General features: G+C 28.3%; 2 protein-coding genes across 2 annotated transcripts; both read left to right on the top strand.

The window, feature by feature from the left end:
• Positions 1-1,424: 1,424 nt before the first annotated feature.
• Phum_PHUM515230 (chromobox protein, putative) lies at positions 1,425-2,575 on the top strand (the record flags this gene model as incomplete). The annotated part of the gene is made up of 4 exons (XM_002431153.1): positions 1,425-1,454; positions 1,590-1,728; positions 1,978-2,354; positions 2,438-2,575. 4 exons carry the CDS (start codon positions 1,425-1,427, stop codon positions 2,573-2,575), a joined length of 684 nt encoding a protein of 227 aa, XP_002431198.1.
• A 946-nt stretch (positions 2,576-3,521) lies between these two features.
• Positions 3,522-5,039, top strand: Phum_PHUM515220 (uncharacterized protein; the record flags this gene model as incomplete). The annotated part of the gene is made up of 3 exons (XM_002431152.1): positions 3,522-4,031; positions 4,151-4,321; positions 4,575-5,039. 3 exons carry the CDS (start codon positions 3,522-3,524, stop codon positions 5,037-5,039), a joined length of 1,146 nt encoding a protein of 381 aa, XP_002431197.1.
• Between the last annotated feature and the right edge of the window lie 18,170 nt (positions 5,040-23,209).

Below are 23,209 nucleotides of genomic sequence, written 5' to 3'. Positions count from 1 at the left end.
TAAAAACTTTTATGTGAGTTCTTACGTCCAAAGGTATCATTATTATTTGTATCGAAAAATTAATACGAATTATATGTAAGATTCGATTCAAATTTTTTAAATAACGTTTTGATTTTATCATTAAAGAATCAAATAATTACAAAACAATAATATAAAAAACTAACAATTAAAAGTTTTTTTTTTTTTTTTGTTTTAGTTTTTTTAAAATTTTGAAAAGTTTAACTTTACGTTTAAGAAATTTATATATATAAAAAAAACTTTGATTTATTCTTCCTAATTTTTTAAACTGAATCGATTTTTTAAAAAGAATTTAAATCGAATTATAAAACGTTTTGAATTTTTTTCGAACGATCGAATAAATTTAACGAAATCATAACGAACAAAAAATTCACGTAAAATTAAAAAAAAAAAAAGTTTAACGAAATTTTTAACGGAAAAATTCACGACGTCAAATTTCTTACTAAATGGAAAAATCCAAAATCACTTTTTTATTTTCTTTTTTAACGAAAACTTACTCTCACTGATTTAGGAAAAACAACAATCGCGACATTTTCTTTTTACTCCACCAAAAATTAAGAAACTAAAGGCGCCATTTTGATAAATCTCTTCCTTTTTTCTACCTAGCGACATCTTCCGATTAAATTTAAAACTATTAATTAATAAAATATTTAATTTATATAATATTTAATTAATTCGAAATTATTTATTAAATGGAAAAGTTAAAAATCCATTCTTTAATAAAAAAAAAAAGTTTTTAAAAATGTTTTTTTTTTAATATGAAAAATAATAATAATAATAATTTATGATCGTATTAAATGTTTGTTGTTGTTGTTTGTTGTTGTCGTTCGAAAGCCAAATAATTTTAATACGTTACATAAGTTAAACATAATAATAGATTAAGAGGCAAAAAAAAATCCCGTTACGCGTTGGTTCAGTCGTTTGTGTGTTGTTTACTTAATATTATTAATTAGTAAATATAAAATTAATCGTTTTTTTTTGTTTTTTTTTTTTTTTCTTAAATTTATAATTTTAATCGATATCGATTGATTATCATCGATTTCGATAATCGATTATTTATTAATTATAACATATTTCTTTATATAGAAATCACATCCGTGTTTACAATTATCGAATATTAAAATTTAAATTCATTTAATACGATCGTAAATCACAAAAAAAAACAAGAAAAAAATAAGAAACATTATGAAAGAGACGAAATGTAAAAAAAGGGAAACGTCAAAAGAAAAAACAAAACAAAAAAAAAATAATAAATTTGATTACGATGATGATAATGATGATGATAATGATAAAATTAAAATCTCTGAGGTTAGTCTTTCACTCTCTCTCTCTCTGTATTGGTTGATTAAGTTTTCGACATTAATTATAATCGTTATTTTATTTCGTGACCTACATAAAAATGAAACATGACCTCGATAATCGTTATCAGTATGCATGTAAACAATCAAACTCATGATGATGATGATCACAACTTAACACACCATTTTTTAAATTATCGAAATGACTCGAAACACTCCATAAAACATCATTTTGAATTTTTTCCATTATTAATCTTCTTTTTCTTCCTACAGGATATAAAACCTGATGAAAATAAGGAAGATTCAATGGGGAAGAATGTAATTGAATCCAAATTGACTACTCGAGAAGAAAAAACGAAAAATACAAATCGAAGAGAATTGAGAAAAAGAATAAGCAAAATGCCACCTGAAAGTACAACAAATCGAAGGAAATCAATGAGAGTTGCCAATAATAAACTAGATGTAAATGAAACAAATGAAAATGAAACAGATAAAGATGAGAAAAATGTCAATGTTGATGTTAAAAATACAAAAGATACGAAAAAAAACAATTCGAGTAATAATAATAACAATGTAAATGATACCAGTGGTAATAATAGTGATAATGATAAAGTTATAAAAAATAAAAAAGAAATGAAAATATTATTGGAAAAAAAATCAGTGGACAAATTAACAAATGTGAAAAAGTCTAAAAAATTAAAAAATGAGAAAAACATTCGAGTGAGAAATGTGAAAAATAAAAAAATAGGAAAAGGTAAAATGGAAGAAGAGAAAAAAGATACGAGTGAAAATGTGGAAAAAGAATCTTCTTTGCCAGCATCCCCATCATCATCAGAGGAGGAGGAGGAGGAAGATGAATCAAATTTGAAAGAATATGAAGTTGAAAAATTAATAGATATATATATGAAAAAAAATAATGAAAGAAAATTTTTAGTGAGGTGGAAAGGTTATTCATCGAAACATGATACATGGGAACCTGAAAAACATTTAAATTGTAAAGAATTGATAAATGCATTTTTAAAAAAATTGGATAAAAAGGTTTGCTGCCCTACTCTCTCCCCCTTTTTTGTTTTCCCGCCAAAAATTAAACAAACTCATTTTTTTTTTTTCTTTTCTTTTAGGACAAGCCACCGTCAAGCGTGAGAAACAGTAAAAGGAAAATCATAAAACCTAACGTTATACAATTTGGAAACGTAAATACAAAAAAAAGTTCGCGTTTAAAACGAATGCCAAGGCTATCGTATTACGAACCTGAATAATAATTTAAATCATAAATTTTCACTTTCTTTTCCCGCCCCCTCCTACCTTTTTTCTTCATACCCTCTTTCTCTAATCAATTATTTATTTATTTTTTTACATTTCTCCTCGCATCCTCATAAGTTAAAATCAATGTTTTATTATATACAAATGAATTTAATTATGGTAAATTTAAATATTTATATATGAAAAGAGATAAATCGTTGTAATTATAATGAATGGGTTTTACAAATCGTTTGTTTTGATTTTTCTTTAAATTCGATTATTATGTCTTCCCTTGAATTGTGTGACGTCATCGTCGTCGTTTTCAGCATTAGCGATGACGTCAACGAAAAATATTGACGTAGTATAATATACAGTCAATAGAAATTTATAAAGTTATACAAATGCATAATAATAATAATGAAATAAATAATGTAATTGTATATTAATTGATAATAATAATAGTTAAGTACAAAAAAAAAAAGAGGTGAGATATTATCCAGACGGGTTCGTCGAGATATTTCGAAACGAAAATAAAAAATCGCGGGGGCTTTAAATGATATTACGAGAATCTCGAAGGTAGAAGAATGGCGGCGAACAGTCGCGGAAGGAAATGTAATCCGACATATTTTTGTTATTTTTTTGTTATTAACATTAAAACCCATTGAAAATAAAATAAATCGAGGTAATATTAACTGTTGATTGATTTTGTTTAATTATTCGTCAACGAAACAATCGGATTAACGTTTCACACTCGTGTATTTTTGTGTTTTTATTTATTATTATTATTATTATTTTTACATGTATATAAATAAATTTTTTTTTTTTTTTTTTTTAAATTCGCAGGAGACGTAATTTAGAAGATTTAAAAAATAAAAAAATAAAAATAAATCGTAAAAAGATAACAAAAAAATTATTTAATAATATTATAAATAATAATAATAATAATAATAATAATAATAAGGAATGTTCGCGTACGGCGCTGTCACCGAGGGGAGTTCGGAGAGTGAAATATTAAATGCAAGAACGGAAATTTTAAGGCCTGAATTCGAATTGATAAGCACACATAGTAAAAACAATTTATTAGATCCATGCGAAAAAGTCAAAGAAGAAAAAGAATTAAATAGGTTTGCTAATATTAGTTTGAATGGACCTCCATTTTTGCATTGCGACGAAAAGGCAAGCATTTTGGAGGAGGTTAGCATTAACGTGATCCGTGACATGGATGCCTACGGTGTCTGTGTCGTGGATCACTTTTTAGGTCCCGAATTGGGTAAAAAAGTCTTAGACGAAGTTATTAATATGTACAGTAGAGGTGTATTCAAAGATGGACAGACTGTAAGTGCTAGAGCTAAAAGTGATTTGAAAACAATTAGAGGAGATCAGATCACGTGGTTGGATGGTACAGAATCTCACTGTAAAAGTATCGGATGTTTAATTAGTAAAGTTGACACCGTTGTGAAACAGGCAAACAAGGTAAATCGATTTTCATCATCCATTCAACTCGCTCAATTTGCAATTTCTATTATAATTAAACTAATACATAATACCAATCGCTTATCATTTTTTATGTTAATTATTGATATACTATTTAGATGTCGAATAATGGTAAAATGGGAGACTACATAATAAATGGTAGAACAAAAGCCATGGTCGCTTGCTATCCAGCTCAAGGAAGTCATTATGTTAAACATGTCGATAATCCAAATCATGATGGTAGATGTATAACTGCAATTTATTATTTAAACACAGACTGGGATGTAAAAGTAAGTTATTAATCGATATCAGTCCAATTAAAGTTATGGCAAAACAATAATGATTCCAATTGTAATAATAATAATAATAATTAATTATATTGTTTTGTTTAAATTTATCTAATCTCGATGAAAAAAAAAAAAAATTTTATATTATCAATAATAATAATGAAAATGATAAGAATAATTCAAATATATCATTATTATTATTATTATTATTATTATTATTATTATAATTAATTGGAAATGACGTAATTAATTACAGAGAGACGGTGGATTATTGAGAATATTTCCAGAAGGTTGGCAAGATCAAGTAGCTAATATAGAACCTTTATTCGATCGAATATTATTCTTTTGGTCGGATAGGAGAAATCCACACGAAGTTCATCCGTCATACAGGACTAGATATGCAATTACGTTATGGTATTTCGACGCCAACGAAAGAGAAGAAGCCACTCGTAAACATCAACAACAGCAACAGCAGCAGCAACAACAACAACAACAACAGCAGCAAATTCTACAGAATCAACAACAATTACAGCAACTGCAACAGCAGCACCAGCAACAGCAACAATATCATCTTAATCAACAATCCCAGTATCATCCTCAATCTCATCATCATCATCATCATCCTCATCACCAACACCACCAGCCCCCCAACCACCACCACCCCCATCATCATCATCACTCGAATCAACCACAATTACAACAACGAAAAAATTGTTCCTAACCTTAAATCGAAATCAAACGTTGACGTTATTATTATTATTATTATTATCGTGTTTCAACGTTTGTTTAAAATTTTTTTTTTTTTTTCGAAAATGCGGTGATGACGTAATCGTAAAAATAAAACCAAATATTGTTAGGAGAGAGAGAGCGACAGAGAGAGAGAGAGAGAGAGAAAATGTTTTAAATGTTATTTAAATAATTATTTTGACAAAAAAAAAATAATAATAATAATCATTGTCGAAGACGACAACATCATAGATTTTAATGAAATCGATATATATATATATATATTTTTCTTCTTATTTTCGGAGAATCTCATCGAAAAGAGATGTGGGGGGAGGGGAGGGGGGAAAAAGAAACCGGAAGTTTCGAAATAAACACACAAATCGCGATTGTTAAAGAGAGAGAGAGAGAGAGAGAAGGAAAACTCACCGTATATCGAAGACGATTCGGCGAGTACGCGTTGATTTGTGCGGAAATCAATTTGAAACGAACTTCATTTCCGGTTTTCTTTTAATCACTTTCGATTTGTTACGTCACGAAAATGAGAAGAAAATAATTAAATTAATTAATTAATTAATCAATAAATTAATCAATCAATAAATCAATCAGTTAATTAATGATGATGGAAGAAGAACGATTGTAAATAATAATTGGTAAAAAACGATAGATAATTTTTTTTCTGGTGATCACAATAATAAAAATAATAAATATTGTTTATTATTATTATTATTATTATTATTACTATCGTTTCCTTTCGCACAAAATTGTGTGAGTGCGTGAGTGCGTACGAATGCGTACGCACATAAAATGCACGATTGTGTGGGGGAAAAAAAAAAAAAAAAGAATCGATTTTTCCCCCCCCCCACTCTTGTTCCTTTTACTGTTTTATAGTCTTTTCGTATTGTAAAAAAAATGATGATGATGATGATGATGATGATGAAAATAATAATAATAATAATAATAACAACGAGAGCATCAATAATCATCATTATCGTCGTCATAATTATAAATAAGATAATCGCCGTTTAATAATAATAATAAAAATTTTGATTGTACAGTAAATTAATAATAATGATAAATATCATCAATATAAAAATTATACTATTAATTATTGTTATTATTATTATCATTGTTGTTTTTGTTGTTGTTGTTGTTATTATTATTATTGTTATTGTTTATTATTATTATTATTATTATTATTATTATTATTATTATTATTATTATTACTACTACATTATTTGACTTGATTTTGTTTTTTTTTTTTTTTAATTGAAGCATAAATCTTATTATGGTTAATCGATGAATTTCATCGCGACGGTGAGGTAATAATAATAATAATGATGATGATAATGATGACACACAATCCCGTTCGACTAATCAATATTATTATTATTATTATTATTATTAATGATATTAAAAAATTTTGGTTAATTAAAAATTAATTTTTTTTTTGAAAGGAAAAAAAAACGAACGAAAGGGAAAATAATAACTAATGATGATGATAATAATAATATAAATCGAGAAAAAAAAAAAAAAAAAAACTTTAAATTATTGATAAGCTGGGAATGGGGAGTGGGGCGGGAAGAGCGAAATGGGGGGAGGGGAGGAGGGGGAGGGCCCACCACCCAATTAAAAAAATTATTTCTAAACGGATTTTTCCAAACGTGAATTAGATTCAATTAAAAAAAGTAAAGCAATACCCGCACCCACCCACTCACCCCTCCCACCTGAACCTTTGACACATATTTTGGAAATGCGTAATTTAATTTTTTGCCAATTTTTTCCTTTTGACTCCCGCCCCCTCTCTTTCTCTTTCTCTGCGTGCCTTTCTCTGTCTCTGTCTCTCTTTCTCTGTGTGTGTTTGTGCGTGTCTTTCTCTCTCTTTTCCTGTGTGTTTTGTGTGTGTACGTCTTCCTCTTGCATTCCTTTCTGTCTCTTTCTCTCTCTCTCTCTCTTTTACTGTAATTTTCTCTATGTTTTTCTTAATTTCCTTTCCTTCGTACCTTTTTCTTTTTTATTTTCCCCCTCCCCCTCTCTTTCTCTCATATAGTTTTTAACTAAAAGAAAAGTTTTTTTTTTCAATACGTTTGCGGTAAAGTTAAAAGTATTTTAGTGTAAAAAAATATGTAAATTCATTATTATTATTATCACTACTATTAATATTTTTCAAGTTTCGCAACTTTCAATTTGAACTTTTCTTCTCACTTTCTCTCATTTATTTATCTTAACCATCCCCCCTTCAGATTATTTAAGAAGCTGAAAAACTGAGATTATCCCTTTTCCCCTCCCTCCTCCTCCCCTCTCCCCTTTCCTTCGTAGAAAAAAAAAAAAAAAAACGAAACAAAGTCCGTTCATTTTTTAATAAAAAAAAATAGTTTGGGAGAGAGAGAGAGAGAAAGAAGGGAATGGGAAGGTGAAACAAGGGGAGGGGTGAATCGATGTGCGGGAGAGGGGCGTTGGGGGCGGGAGGAAAAGAAAAGAATCATTTAAAACGGTTCACCTGTTTTTTCGTTTTCTTTCTGTGACTTTTTTTATAGAAAAAAAAAGAAAAAAGAAAAGTCAGAGAAATAAAAAAAAAAAAAAAAAAGTTCACCTGTCGAAAGTTACCGTAAAAACCTTTTTCTCTCTCTCTCTCTCTCACTCACTCACTCTTTCTTTCTCTCTCTTTTTTAAAATAATGCTCAACCACACTGGGAAACCAACAGGGAGTCAATAGTGTGAGTTGTGGAGTGAATGAGAGAAAAAAAAAAAAAGCGGCACACTAAAAGAGAGAGATAGAGATAGAGAACGAGAAAAAGAGAGAGAGAGAGAGAGAGAGAGAGAGAGAGAGAGAGAGAGAAAGTAAAAGTGAGAAAACGTTACAAGAATACGTCAAGAATAAAGATTTCGTTTTTTCCTTTTTTCCTTTATTTATTTATTTTTTTTTGTTTCAAAGTTAAATCACGCGAAATTTTTCAAAGGAAAAAAAGGAAAAAACTCTTAAATTTAAAAATGTTTTCCTAGTTATTTATTAATATTAAAGTTAATAAAAAGAGAGAGAGAAAGAGAAAGAGAGAGAGAGAAAGAGAGTAAGAAAGTGTTAAATTAAACTTTTTTTTTTTTTCAAATTCTACAAAGGAAAGATTTTTTTTTTTTTATATAAATAAAACCCGTTTTCCTTCTCTCTCTCTCTCTCTTTCTTTTTCTCTCTCCAATTCGAATTAAATATAAAAACAAGTGCGAAGAAATTTTAAACATAAGACACTTACCTTTTTTTCCTTACACACACACGCTTTTTTCTTCCTTTGACGTCGTCATCATTCCTTTTATTATCATCATAATCATTATCATTTCCTTTTTTCTTTTTTTTCATTTCCTTTGATTTTTCTTACTTGCAAAAGATTCTAAGATTCTCTCGGGGATTCTTACCTGGATTATTAAAACGATATAAATTTTTTTTTTTTTTTTCATAAAAAGAATTCATCCCTGGAATCTTTTTTTTTTTTCCTGGATTCAAGGGATAATTTTCGGGAGGAGGAAAAACAAACAAAACAAAAACAACAACCGAGTGTGAAAACAACAAACTGGGGGGAAGGGGGAGGGAGAGAGAGAGAGAGGGAGAGAAAGAAAAAAAACAAAAAACGCAAATAATAATTTTTTTTTTCTTTCTCTCTCTCTCTCGAGTAAAATAAAAAAATAATAAAAATTAATAGAAATCATGTGGGTTGTTTGTTGTTTGTTTGTTGACTTGTTTTTAAAAAAAAAAACGTCATAAAATTTAAACAAAAAAAAAGAGAAAAATTATTTTGCGAGTCAGGATATTGTTAAAACTCGTACGAAAAACGTTTCCTTAACTCACCATTATTATCATTATTATTATTTCCGTTTCCGGTTTAATTACAATTTATCGATTCTCTTTTTTTTTTTTTTTTGTTAAACGAGAGTACGCATATCCGAGTAATTAATTAATTAATTAATTAAATAAATAAATAATTTTTTCTTATTTAAATAAATAAATAAATAAACATCGTAATAAAAATAAATTTTAACCGGATATTTTCAAAGGTAAATAATAATAATAATAAAGAAAATTTTACCCTTTTAAATTTTAGAGAAAATTAATAGAGTATAAATTACAAGAATGAAAAACTTAAACAAACAAACAAACAGCAAACGAGTTAAAACAAATTTTTACAAAGCAGAGAAATAAATAGAAGAAGAAAAAGTAGGAGAAGTAGAGAAAAAAAATTTCTTTTTTTTAAAATATCGACCCAATCATTATTATTATTATTATTATTATTATCATTATTACTTATCATAATCGTTATCACTGTTATCAGTGTCTTTGTTACAATCACCACTACCACCACCACAAACACTACAAACCGATACCATCGTCATTAAATTTTTTTTTTTTCCTCCCCCTCTCTAGTCTCTACTCGAATTTACGAAATAATGAGAGAGAGAGAGAGAGAGAGAGAGAAAGTTGCACACACATACTCTCTCTCTCTTTTTAATAATTTTTTTTTTTTTTGGGGAGGTAAAGAAGAAAAAGTTTCCCGAAGAAAAAAGAAAACCCAAAAAAGTCAAAAGCACAAAAAAAATTTTTTTTAAATTTTCGTACCGGAAGTTGTAGAACCGGCAACAACGGATATGGCTACGTAGGCACTTGGAAGATTATTATTATTGTTATTATTATTATTATTAGTGCGATGATTATCGTGGAAAAAATCAGCCGACGAAACTCTGTGATAAATAAAATTCGGCCAATTTTTCGGCCTTTTCGATTTATCGAAAGGTTTAACCGTCGTCGTCGTCGTACTTTTCGATATATCGTTCCTTCCATCGATGTTTGATATCATTTTATCATTTTCCTTTTCCGTTACAGTTTTTCCCTTATCGTCACGTACCGCGTCGTTATTATTATTATTATTACCGCCACCGCCGCCGCCATTATTTATGACGTAACAATTTTTTATCGTTTTGAATTCGTTGTAGTAACAAACAACGGTCGACGTTGACGTTGATTTTTTTTTTTTATTTAAAAAATTTTTTATTTCCGGTAAATTCGATGAGAAATTTTTCCATTGAAATTTTCCTTTTTTCTCACGATTAACGACAACTTTATTTTTCCCATCGTTAAACGTCATTTTTTTCTTCTTCTTACTAGTATTATTATTATTAGAATTATTAATAACGAATTTAATTTCGTTTCCGTTTTTCTTTTTTTTATTTCCGTTTGAATTTTCAAATTTTTTTTCAACGGCCATTTTTTTTTTTTTAATACCTTTTAATTTTTTACTTTTGTGATGATGACGTTCGATGAATGATTTATAAAAATTTTTATTATCGAGTATTTCGTTTTCGCAACAATTTTCCCTCCTCGTTGTCGTTGTTTTAATTTTACTTCCGTCGTTTTCACCGTCACCATTTTTATACGACGAAAAATATCGATCTAAACAACCTGGAAGAAAAATAAATAAAATTATTTACTAATTTCTATTGTTTTTTTATTTATGATTTAATAAAGATTTAGAAAATTTTTAAAACGGAACCGGAAGTTTACATTAAAAAAAAGAAAAAAAAAATTTCCCTGCACACAAACAAGTTAAAGAAGTTGGTCGTGGCAGGGAAAATGAAGTTAAAAAAAAAAAATTGTGTTTGTATCGAATTCATGTTTATCATCTCTATGATTTTATACTCATGTTTTCTATTCGATTTATTCTTTATCCTTTTTTTTTTTTTTTTTTAATTAATTGAATCGTTATATTATTTATCGGGGAAAAAAAACTTGTTATGGAGGGGAGAAAAGGAAAGGAAACGGAAGTTGTAAAGAAAAATTTTTAATCGAGTGGAAAAAAAAGAAGGGCAAAAGGGGAAAAAGGTAAAAGTGAGAGAGAGAAAGAAAGAGATCAAAAGGGAAATAAAGAAAAAAATAGAAAAAAATTAGAGAAACACACAGAGAAAAAGAGAGAAAGAGAAGGAAAAAGAAAGAAAAATTTAAAAAATCAGAAAGAGAGTGAGAGAGAGGGAAAAAGAGAAGACAGAGAAAAATTAAAAAAAAAATTAGTGAGAGAGAGAGAGAGAAAGAGAAAAATAAAAATTATCAGTAAACGAGAGAGAGAGAGAAAGAACGAAAAAAAAGCGCGGTATTTTTAATGATTTTTCGTCAAACGCCGTGGACGTGGCTGCTGCCACGTTTATCAAATTTTAAAATCGTGATTCTTATCACAAAAAATTTTTAAGGACTTAAAGGTTCTTTCGTGTTGTTTTGCAAAAACAAAAAAATTATTATTATTATTATTATCATTATTATTTTCTTTTAAATATCAAAAACTCAGACTTTTATTTTATTTTAAATGATTTTTCCGTTTCCGGTATCGAGTCATAATTATTTTACTCCTTTTATATATTTTTTTTTTTTTTGTAAAAAATCACAAGGAAAAAGCTAATGATGAAAAACGAGAATATTTTCTTTTTTCTTCTTCTTTTTCTTATTATTAAAAAAAAAAAGAAATTAATTAAAAATTTCAAATTTACCTTTAGTCTTTTAATTCCACGTTTTTTTTTTTTTTTTTTACTTTTTCCACGAGAAGTTATTTTTAACGTGTCACTAAAAATTTATTCTAACCCCCCACTAACTAATATTTCTTAATTTTTGACAACATTTCACTTTTTTTTTTGTTTCCCCGTAAAAAAAAGGGGGGGAGAAAAAAATTCATAACGAAAATGATCGACAACAAAAATATTTTGTCGCACGATCAACAAAAATTAATAATAATAATAATAATAATAATGATAATATTTAACGTAAAATTAATAAAAAAAATAAAAATTTAATTTTTTCAATCGGATTTTTCTTCACGATAAAAAAAAAAAAATTTTTTTTTAATTTTCCGATAATGACGTAAAATTTTTAAAATTTTTTATAGCAAAATCGATTTTTTTTCTTCTCTTTTTTTGCTTTTTATCATTTACTTATCAACGATAATTACGAGCTAATATTAACGAGAGCAAAAAATTAAAAAAAAAAAGGGATTTTTGAATTTTTTTTTTACGTATCACGACGGAAACCTTAGAAAGTTTATTTTTTTATAGTCCAGGCAGGACTGGACAAAAAAAAATTTTTGTAAATTATCTTAAAATTAAATCTACTTAAGATTAAGATCGTTTATTCCTGGAACAAAAAAAAAAAAAGGTTTTCGAACGTAATCCAGATTCCTGGATAACAAAAAAAAAAAAGAAAAATTTCTCTAGAAAATTTTATACGTTGTTTATCATTAGTAGCAAATTTAATTTGCTTTTTTTTTTTTATACATAATCCCTCATTACCGATTTTTTGCTACCGTTAATATGACGACGACAAAAACAAAACAATATTATTATTATTATTATTATTATTTACATTTCCGCCCTATTTTCATTTTTCACTTCCGTTTGTGACGTGATGTTTATTATTATTCGTCATCACACAAACGTGGCACGAGATGACAATAGACGACGATTACATTTAAAATTTTCGCGATAGTTTTTCATTTAAACGACAATTACATAACAATAATAATAATGATAATGATAATAATAATAAAATTATATTCGACGAAGAAAAGAAAAAGTTTTCCATTAAATTTTCGTGACGTATTCATCACTAAATAATTTGAAAACATCATCTGGAAAATTCTCTAAATAAAATTTTCTCTTTCTTATGTGAAAAAAAAAAACAATTCTCATATTATTATCATTATTATTATTATGATTATGATTATTATTATACGTTATCATCACGATAGAATAAATAAGAAATAAGAAAAAAGAAAGGACAGACAAGAACGACGTGAAAACACGGAAAACTTATTAGGAAAATTATAAATTTAATTTATGACGTCATCGTAAAACTTTTACCCCCGATAAAAATGGCGTCGATAATTACGACGTCATCATCATCATGTGTGTTTAAAGTCATTAGAAATTTCCGTCTTAAAAGAAAAAAAAAAAAAAAAAAAAAACGAAAGAAAAAAGAAAAAAATTAATTACTTCGACGTGCGCGTGCGCGTTTTTTAACCTCATCCCCCACTTTTTCTCCTCCCTCCCCCTCCCCTCCCAATTTTCCATAGTTTACAAATGATAAGAAATAAAAACCTTATCAAAGAAATAAATAAGAAGAAGAAGAAAAAGAAGAAGAAAACGTGGTAAGAGGAAAAAGGAAACGGAAATATAAAAAGAGAACGAGAAATACGAGTCGGTAGTGAGAGGGGAGGGGAGGGGGAAAACGGGAAAGAGGAAAATAGTCGGGGCAGGAGAAAGAAAAAAAAACATGCTGCAATGAAAATCGTTGGAACGAAAAATCGTTGGTAAGATTATTATTTAACGATAAATCTCGTTTATTTCAAATATCAGGTAAAATAAATTTGACGTTTTCGTGAGTTAAAGAAAAAAAAAAAAAAATCGATTTTTTCCATTCGTTTCCGTTTCCTTCCTTCCGTCCGTCCCACCTCATCCTCCTCCTCCCTCTCCCCCTCCTTCCTAACCCACTTTTTAAACATCGGACTCGTAAACATGCACGACGACGTTAAATTTTTCCTTATTGTTTTTTTTTTTTTTTCCTCGTGACCCGACCCGACCTTTTCTTCTTCCCATTACTCCTTCCCCTCCCCTCCTACCCGGCGCACTCGTATGTTCCCCACCCCCACCCCCCCGAAAAAAAAACTTTTTTAAAACCGAATAATCCTCGCATTAAACTAATGGAAAAGAGTAAAAAGTTTTTACTTTGCTTAGACAGTTTGTGTGTGCGGGTGCGCGGGGTGTGCCGACATACCGGAATCAGGTTGAAAACTTATTCTAATAATGTTGTTTACCCTTCTCATCACCTTTATCCACATTCCCAAACCCCCCCCCCAAACCCCTTCTTTCCGAACAAAACGTAATAATAATAATAATAATAATAATAATAATAATAATAATAATAATAATCCGGAAAGTTTAAACTTTTATAACGCTATATAGTTTCCCGTATAAATATTTTAATTTTTTTTTTCTTTCCCATTCATTCATTCATTCACTCATTCATTCATTCATCCCCCTCCCCGTTTTGGTTTTTCTTTTCTTTTTTTTTTTGCGGAATGGATTAACACGTTATATATCCAATTAAAAATGTTTTACGCTTTAAAACTTTTTACCGCAACAGTCTATGGTAATAATAATAATAATAATAATAATAATAATAATAATAATAATAATAATAATAATAATAATAATAATAATAATAATAATAACTAACTGCTTCAGGAGTAAAAAGAAAAAATGATAATAATAATAATAATAATATTGCCGGAGAGGATTTAAAAAAAAAAAGGCATTTTTTCGCGAGATTATTATGATTACGTGTTTAAAAAATATTAATAATGAAAAGGTAATTTTAACTCACGTAGTATTTTTTGAATTTCCCGCCATTTTATGTGATCATTTCCGTTGAGTGACGTCAATAACGTTGAACAAAATTTTAATTTTCCCACCTGAAAAATAACAAAAAAAAAAAAAAAAAAACAAAAGGAAAATACAACATATTAATAAATTCATATTAAAAAAAAAAAGGGGGGGAGGAAATTTCGTCATCGTTCGTTTTCTCTATCATTATTATTATTATCATTATTATTATCATCGTCGTTATTTTTATTATTATTTTTTTTAATTAAAAAAAATTCGAAATTTTATCTTTGGCAAAAAATAAAAAAAAATAAAAAAAAGGAAAGGAAAAAAAAGTCATTAAATCAAAAAAACAAAATTTTAACCGGGACAGCAAAAAAAGAAAAAAGAAAAAAAAATTCAGAGATGAAAATCTAAATTAAAAACATACGGACCACAATTTTTTTTTTTTTTTTGTTAAAAACAGGTTTGCCAACTTTTTTTGTCTTTTTTTCGTCATTTTTAAATCAAAATCGATAAACCTAACGACCAACAGGCTAGTATCATTATAATTATTATTATTTTTAATTTTTTTTTTTATTTTTCTTCAAAATTTAAAAAAAAAAACTAACATTTCCGTTAAATGACTGATTTACAAAATGGCGTCGGATCGACGCCATTTTAATATCAGACGCCATTTTGTAAATCAGTCATTTAACGGAAATGAGTGTAAAAATTAATCACGAATCTTACCCCGTAAGTTTTATTTTTCCCATTTAAATTCGTCCAATTCATTTTATTCGTTGAAATACCTGAAAAAAAAAAAAAAAAAAAAAATTAAAATTTATTACGTCATCATAATAATTGACGTCATATTTGCAATTCTCACGATTTTATTTTAATTCGTAGAGTCGAATATTAAAAATTTATCCCGAATAAGAAATTTTATTCTTTTTTTTAAGCCTCCTCCCTACTGCCCTTTCGCATCTCCCCTCCCCCCGCTGCTCAATTTTTTTTTTTACCCTGAAAGCATCCCCCTCTTCATCTTCTTCTCCTTCATTAATTATTACAAAAAAAAAAAATTTTTTAATTTTTAACGAGTTTTTAAAATGAATTAAATTTTCACGGTAAAATAAGGCAGAGTGAAAGATGTTAATTTTTTTCTAAAAAAAAAAAAAAAGAAACGGTTAATGTAATTTTTTTTTCTTCTTCTAATTCTACTTCCGATTTATCGATTCGATATCTCGTTCGTACGACGAAGGATACGTAATAAAAAAAAAAAAAATTTTTTTTTATTACCCCGGATCATTTTCCTACCTGGTATTCTTAGTAAAAGAAAATATTAAAACCAAAACGAAACTTTTCCTTTTTTTTTTTTTTTTTATTAAATTTTAATAACGAAACCTTTTGATGACGTAATTAGCAAATAACTCAAAACCGGAAACGATAATTTTATATTATTAAAAAACCCTTTTCCGGGAGATTTTTCCCCGAGAAAAAAAAAACTAAAAAAAATTCAAATCGATTCCGTTTTCGATCCAATTCTTTATTTTTAATCACTCCCAACCGGAAATTAAAAGTAAAAAAAAAAAAACGTTTTTAAATTTGTCGGAAAAGTGAATGACACAACCGGAAGTTGACTTATTAAAAAACCCATTAAAAACCTGTTTTTTGTTGTCGGTGTTGTTTACTCATTTCGATGATAACAAACAAAAACAAGGTAAACTTTACCCTTTTTTTCCGTTTTTTTTTTGTTTTTAATGAAAAAAAGGTTAAAAAAGGTTCATCAAACAATTTTTTATACCTTTAAAATTTTAAAAAATTCCAGCTCCCACCCCCTCCCTCTCCCTCTCCCCCCCGAAAAAAAAACAAATTAAAAAAAACAAACGAAAATTTTTAACGGAATCCTTTTGATGCTGAATTTCTTTTATTTTGTGAATATTTTGGGTTCGAAAAAAAAAAATTCTACTTAGTAGTGGCAGTAGTAAAAGTGATGCGTAGTATTGTCGTGGTAGTAGTATTGAAAAATTCTTTAGAAAATATGAAAAAAAACAAAAACAAACCCGTCGGCTTTCGAATCAAATTTTTCAAAAAAAATAAAAAGAGAAATAAAAAGTTTGGTTAAGTGGAAGGGCGGGGAGGAAAAAAACGGAAACGGAAGTTGGAAAAATTTCTTTAAAATGCATTCCCGGTTATTCGAATACAAATAAATAAAAATGCCAATAACGTTTTTTTAACATCAAACATCTTTCAACGTAAAAATTTCAATTTTGTCGATCGTATTCTAATAATTAAAAAAGAAATTTATTCCGTTACGATTTATTCGAATTTCACCCCCTTAATGACGTCACTTCAACTCCCCCCCCTAAAAAAGGGAGAAATTAAATAAAAATCTCATTCATTCATAGGGAAAGAATTTTCACACTCACGCGTGTGTGTGTGAGAGAAAAAATCCTTTAAAAAAAATAAAAATAAATAAATTTAAATCCTGTCAAATAGTTTTCCTATTTTCTTCCTTTCCCCTGCCCCTCTCCCACAATTTTCCTTTTTATCCAGCCTATCCCCTTTCTCCCACAAATTCAATGTTTTTTTTTTCCAACGTCTCATTTCCAGCCTGGAAATGTCTCTCGCGCCTTCCGAACCCTAAAAAAGTAATAAATTGTTTCCGGCGTTATAAACTATCCATTTTTTTTTCCCTCCATCTTTTACTCTTTCCAGTATTTATTTACCCGTAAGGAGGAGAGGGAGGGAGGGAGAAAGGGAAGGAAGGAAGGAAGGAAGTTACGCCACCGTTTCCTTTTTAATTTCTATTTAAAAAAAAAAAAAAAAATGGAGTCGACCATTTGTCAAGTTAAAGGGGACGAAACTCTCTTTAAATTGTTGTTTGTAATTTTTTTACCCCCTCCTCTCTTCTCCCCTCCCTCCCCTTTTTTTCGTTTTGAAATCTTTGACATGTCAAAAAAAATGACTTTTTCGAAAAGTGACCGTTACATGAATTTTCCATCTTCTATGCCCTCCCCCGCACGCACGCCCCACCTCCCATTTTCTCACAACCTTTACTTCCGTTCTTTCCCCCCGCTTCCCATTTTGCACTACAGAAAAAAAAAATTAATGGCATTAAATAATTAATAATGATAATGATGATAATAATAATTAATTAATTTACTTTCGGTCGCCGCCTTAAAATTTTTTTTTTTTTTGTTACGAATCATCAATTATTCATCGTCTTTTGCAAATGGAGTTTTCAATTTTTCCTTTTTTTCCTTTTTTCCTTTTTTTTTCCTTTTTTTTTTGTTAAATTCTTTAATTATTCACAAAGAAAAAAAAACCCTTCGGGGGTTTACTGAAATTTAAAAAAGTTCAAACGTTGAAACAAAACAAAAAAAAAAAAAAAAAAAAGAAAAAAAAAGAAGCAACAGAGTAATCCAGAGATTAATTTTTTCTACTGACGTGGCGCCAGACACCTTTTTTTTTTTTTTTTTTAAACGCGTTCGAATTATATAATTTTTACTCATTTTTTCTTCTCTCTCACTTCTCACTGTCATTTTTTAATTTCGTAATAGTTACATTCGATTGATTCTGCCGCCACGTCCACAATAAAATTATTTCCCTCCCCCACACCCCCCTTTTTAAAATACATCCACATCATTATTTAAAATAAATATTACGGGAAAAAAAATGGCGGAAACGGAAGGGAGAGGGAAGGGAATAGGAAGAAGGTAGGTAGGTAAATAATGCAGCCCACTCGAAAGGTATGGAAAATTTTTTTTTTTTTTTTTTTTAAAGCTATCGGATTTTGTTATTTACCGCCGACACAAACAAACGAACAAACAAACAAACAAACCGAACAAAAAAATAATAAAAAATTACGTACGCGCACACACGCACATTCAAAATAGGGTATAAAAAAAAAAAAAAGTAAAGCTTATAAGATATCGGAGAACGAGTCGGGATGAATAATATAAATACGGGAGAGAGAAAGAGAAAGAGAGAGAAGGAGAGAGAAAGAGAGAGAAGGAGAGAGAAAGAGAGAGAGGGGAGAAGAAGGGGAGAGAAAAGAAGCAGAAAATTTTATCCGGCTTAAAAAAAAAAAAATGAAAAGTTGGATGCGTTTCGTACAAGGATAAAAACAACAACAACAACAACCGACTCGCAATTTTAAACTGCATAAAAACAAGAGAGAGAGAAAGAGAGAGATAGAAAAAAAAAAGGATGAAATAATAATAATAATAATAAAAATTACTGGAAAAAATATTAGGTAAAGATAAAACAACTGGAGAAAAAAAAAATTTTTAAATTAAATCTAAGATTTTTTTTTCTGCTTTTTTTTTTTTTTTTTGGAAAAAAAAAGATAGAAAATTAAAAAAAAAAAAAAAAAGCAGACGACAATAAAAATGAAAATTTGTTTTATTATATATATATATTTCCTGGAGAAAAAGTAATTTTCCAAAAAAAAAAAAAAAAAATTGTTAACTTTTTCTTTCCATAAAGAAAATTTCGTCTAATTTAAAAAAAAAATTTAATTTAATTTAATTAAAAAAAAATTCCAAAACGTTTGACACCTGGTTCATTATCATTATCATCATCGTCGTAACAATAGTGATTCCCCCTCCTCCTCTCCCTCCCTTTCCCCATTTTTTATATATATAATGAGTTTAACTTACCTTGGTTAATATTAAAATTTTCGTCGTCATTTGTTAATAATATTTTCATTTTATTATTTTTTAAATAATTTGGAAAGTGGTAAATTCCAATTTTCCTTTCTTTTTCGTTTTCTTCTTTCTTCCCCCCGTTTTTCTGGAATTAAAAAAAAAAAACAAATACATTATTATTATTATTATTATTATTATTAATTTTTCGACTAAAAACTTTTCTGGAACGAAATCTTTAATTTTTTTTTTTTTTTTTTTTTTTTTTGACTAAACACCACGAAACAAACATAAAAATTTAAGAAAAAAACAAATTTTCGACTCACAAGTTTAAATGACGTGTAAGCAGAATGAGAAACTGATGGGGGAAAGGGGGGGGAATTTATTATTTTACTCTATGGAAAAAAAAACGAATAAAAAACAAACAACAACAACAAACGTGATTTTTTTTTCCTTTCGCGTTTGTTTAAAATCGAATAATATTCAAAACAATCAAATTTTTTATTTTACGACAATGGTGGATACCCTCCCCCTCTTACCCTCTCCCCCACTTCCACTCACGAACGTATAAAACGTGGAATCAGACTTTGTTTTATTTATTTTCGCGTGTGTGTGTGTGTGTCCTTCTAATCGAAACCGCATCTTAACGAAATTTATTATTTTATTGTTTTTTCGACAAAACAACTTTACGACACAAATTTTTTTAAAATTACGATGTACGTACGTTTTACGATTTCCGGTACGAAACAATAATAATAATAATAAAGGGTAAAAATTTTTAAAGTTTACAGAAAAAAAAAACAAATCAAAATTTAAACGACAGGAATTCGAATAACGTCGTAAATTAATAAAAAAAAAAAAAAAAGGCGATGGAAAAACGAACGAGGCATTTTTTCGCGTAAAAAAAAAAAAAAATTTATGTCATTTTTTTTTCAAACTTCCTTTCGCTCCCGGTTTCCGTTTCCCTCCCCTTATTATTATTATTATTATTATTATTATTATTTGATTTTATCCCCTACCGTCATTCGTTTCCCTTCCTTTCCCCCTCCCCGCCTTTCGCCTCCTTAACTTTTTATTATAGTATACTTTTGAAACATTTTTCATTAGTCATCATTTTATCGCGTAATTTTTCATTAAAGCAAAACGTCATTAGAGAAAAACGACAAAGACGAAAGAAAAAAAATTTATTATTAAGGGGTGAAAAATGAAACATGAAGAAGTACCCTCCCCCCACTCCGCTTCCCTCTATTTAAACCTCTTCAAACTCGTTTAAAATATTATGGAAATAAAAATATTAATAATAATAATAACTGGTGGAATAAATTAACTCCATGAATTTAAAAAAAAAAAAAAAAAAAAAACTGTGTGCTGTTGTCGTTTTCGAAATACATCGGGTTGATCCGTTAAATTATCGCCAGAGTTTTCTCCCTCTCTTCATTTTTTTCCCTCCTCCTCCTTCACCGCCTCCTTTTCCCCTTCCACCGCTTTTCTCCATTCCAATTCGTTTTCTCATTCCTAGTCCCTGCTAAGCTCCACCCACCGCCCACTTCCTCACACCAATCTCTCTTTTTTTTTAAAAAAAAAATTTAATTTTGACTCTGATGACAAAAGAGGAATGGGGATGGGGTGGGCGTGGGGGGGGAGGTAAAAGAAAAAAAAATGGCGGGAAACTTTGTAATTTTTCTTTTCTTTTCTTTTCTTTTTTTTTGTGAAATTTTTTACTCATGACTTACCGACGACTTCAATTTCTTTACTTTTTTTTTTTTTCTACGTAAGGTTTATTGAAAAACTTTTTTTTACAAAAAAAAAAAAGAGAAAAAAGCAATATCATCATTATTATTTAAATCCTCCCTCTCTCTTTCTATCTTTTTGTCTCTCTCTCTCTCTCTTTATTTTTACGCATATATTTTAAGGATATAGATATATTATAGAAAAAAAAAATAGATTAAAAGTTGAAGAATTTCGATTGAATGTTTTAGAAAGCTTTCACGAGGTAGAATTTTATAAATTACAAAATCTTTTCAATAAAAAAAAGAAAGAAAGAAAGAAAGAAAGAAAGAAAGAAGAGAAAGAAAAGAAAAAGAAATAAAAAGGCGCACTTTTTGCATTTATTCAAAAAAAAAAAAAAAAACGTGGAAGAAGAATATAAAAGATTCGCAAAAAGAAAAAGAAAAAGATGAGAAAATGAGGGTTGTGTGCGTGTGGGTTCTGTCGTTTAAGTAACGGATAAAAAGGGGGAAAACGGAGTGGGGATAAAAAAGGGGAAATGAAGATAGGTTAGAGAAAGGGGAGGGGGATCGAAGGGGAGTTACGCAGAAAAAAAAAACGAATTTATTGGAATATTGAAATTTTTTTTTTTTTTTTTTCATTTTATTGAAAAGAATAGTTTTCAAACATGGCGGGAGGTTTTTCTTTTCTCTTTATTTTTTTTCGTTCCACCATTTTGTTTTTTTAAATCTATGACGTCATTATTAATTTAAAATAAAACGCAAAACGATAATAAATTATTAAATTAATGTCGTGTCGCGTGAATTATTTTAATTACTATGAAAAAAAAAAAATATCACGCATCCATTTTTTTTCCTTTCGCTTTTCCTTTTTCAACAAAAACAAAAACAAAACGAGAAAAAAAAATTTTTTTCGATCGATAAAAATTTCGATATATAAAAAACAAACGAAATATCTCGAAAATCGTCTGCTTTTCCCTCTCCCCCCCCCCCGAATAATGAAAAAAAAAAAAATGAAAAAGACAAAAAAAAAAAAAAAAAAAAGAAAATTACATGACGTGTTGATAACGAAATGGCGGTTATAAAAAAATTATAAATTTTTTTTTTCTTTCCCTCAAACGTTGGTAACAATGGCGGTTTTAATAAAAGATCGAACACAAATCGAACGGATTGTTGATAAAAATTATTGTTAATAAATATTGAAATTTAAAAGAGAGTACAAGAGAATTTAATAAATAAAAAAAAAACGAGGGGGAAGGAGGAAAAGAAAAAATACAATAACGAAAACACAAGCTGACGACACAAACGCGTGATGAGCTGACGAAAAAACCATAGAGTGTTAAAACGGAAATATATATAGAATTTGTATTTATCGAGTCTGTTATATCTTCTGCTTGTAACTGTTTATACGGATTTAAAATCGTAAAACGTTTGGGCGTATTTAATAACCTTATGTAAATCTTTTAGAAGAAGAAGAAGAAGCTTTTTTTCTATTCTTTTTTTCGTCTGCTTTTTTTCAACCTTTTTTTCGTCTGCTTTTTTTTTCCTCCATGTTTTTTGATTTTTCAATAAAAAAAAGAAGAAAAATTTATAAGAATAAAAACAAAGAAAACAATAAAAAAAAGAAAAAAAAAGGGAAAAGAAAAAAATTAAAAAATATTCAGGTAAAAAATGTTTAGGCCGTTTTTTTTTTATACTCGTAAAATTTTTGTTTTTTGTTTTTCCCTCCCCCCTTCTCCCCTCCCTCTCCCTCGTTTTCCTTTTTCAAATTCCGAAAATATATATATTTTTTTCTTTTCTAGATTTTTTATCGAAAATGAATTCAAAAAAATTTCGTATTCAAATTATGGGGGTATGAGAAAAACCGTTTGGAAAATAAAAAAATTTTCCGCGTGATTTTTTTTTTTTTTTTTTCGAAAACCCGATAAAGTTTAAATTTTTCTTATGTGTTTATTATTATTATTTTTGAATTTTGATAAGATCGAACGGGGGGGTCAGAAATCGTTAGAACGGGGAGGGGGGTTTTAGGGTACGAACGGGACAAACGAGGAGTTTGGGGAGTTTTTTTTTTTTTCAAAAAGGGGGAAAATTTATTCGTTAAACGAACGAACTTTAATATTTATTTTATTTTTTTTTCTTATCCCACGTTGAATTTAAAAAAAAATATTTAACGCGCGGGTTTTTTTTTTTTTGGTTTTTTCTTCTGCTTTATATTCTTTTTTCCCCTCCCTCATTTTTGGTTTTTTTTCTTTATTTCCTTCCATCCTTTCCGTCTCTCATACATTTTCTTCCCTTATTTTTATTTTCCTATCTTTATTTCTCTTTCATTTTTCCTCACTTTCTCTCTCTCTTTTCCCTATCATGCCCATGCCTTCTTTCTGTAATTCTATTACTATATGCACGATTTCTCT

Source organism: Pediculus humanus, genomic scaffold (assembly GCF_000006295.1).
Source record: "Pediculus humanus corporis 1103172108281 genomic scaffold, whole genome shotgun sequence".
In the NCBI taxonomy this organism is placed as follows: domain Eukaryota; kingdom Metazoa; phylum Arthropoda; class Insecta; order Psocodea; family Pediculidae; genus Pediculus; species Pediculus humanus.
The sequence above is the reverse complement of the archived record's forward strand: the minus strand, read 5'-3'. Positions and strand labels throughout refer to the sequence as shown.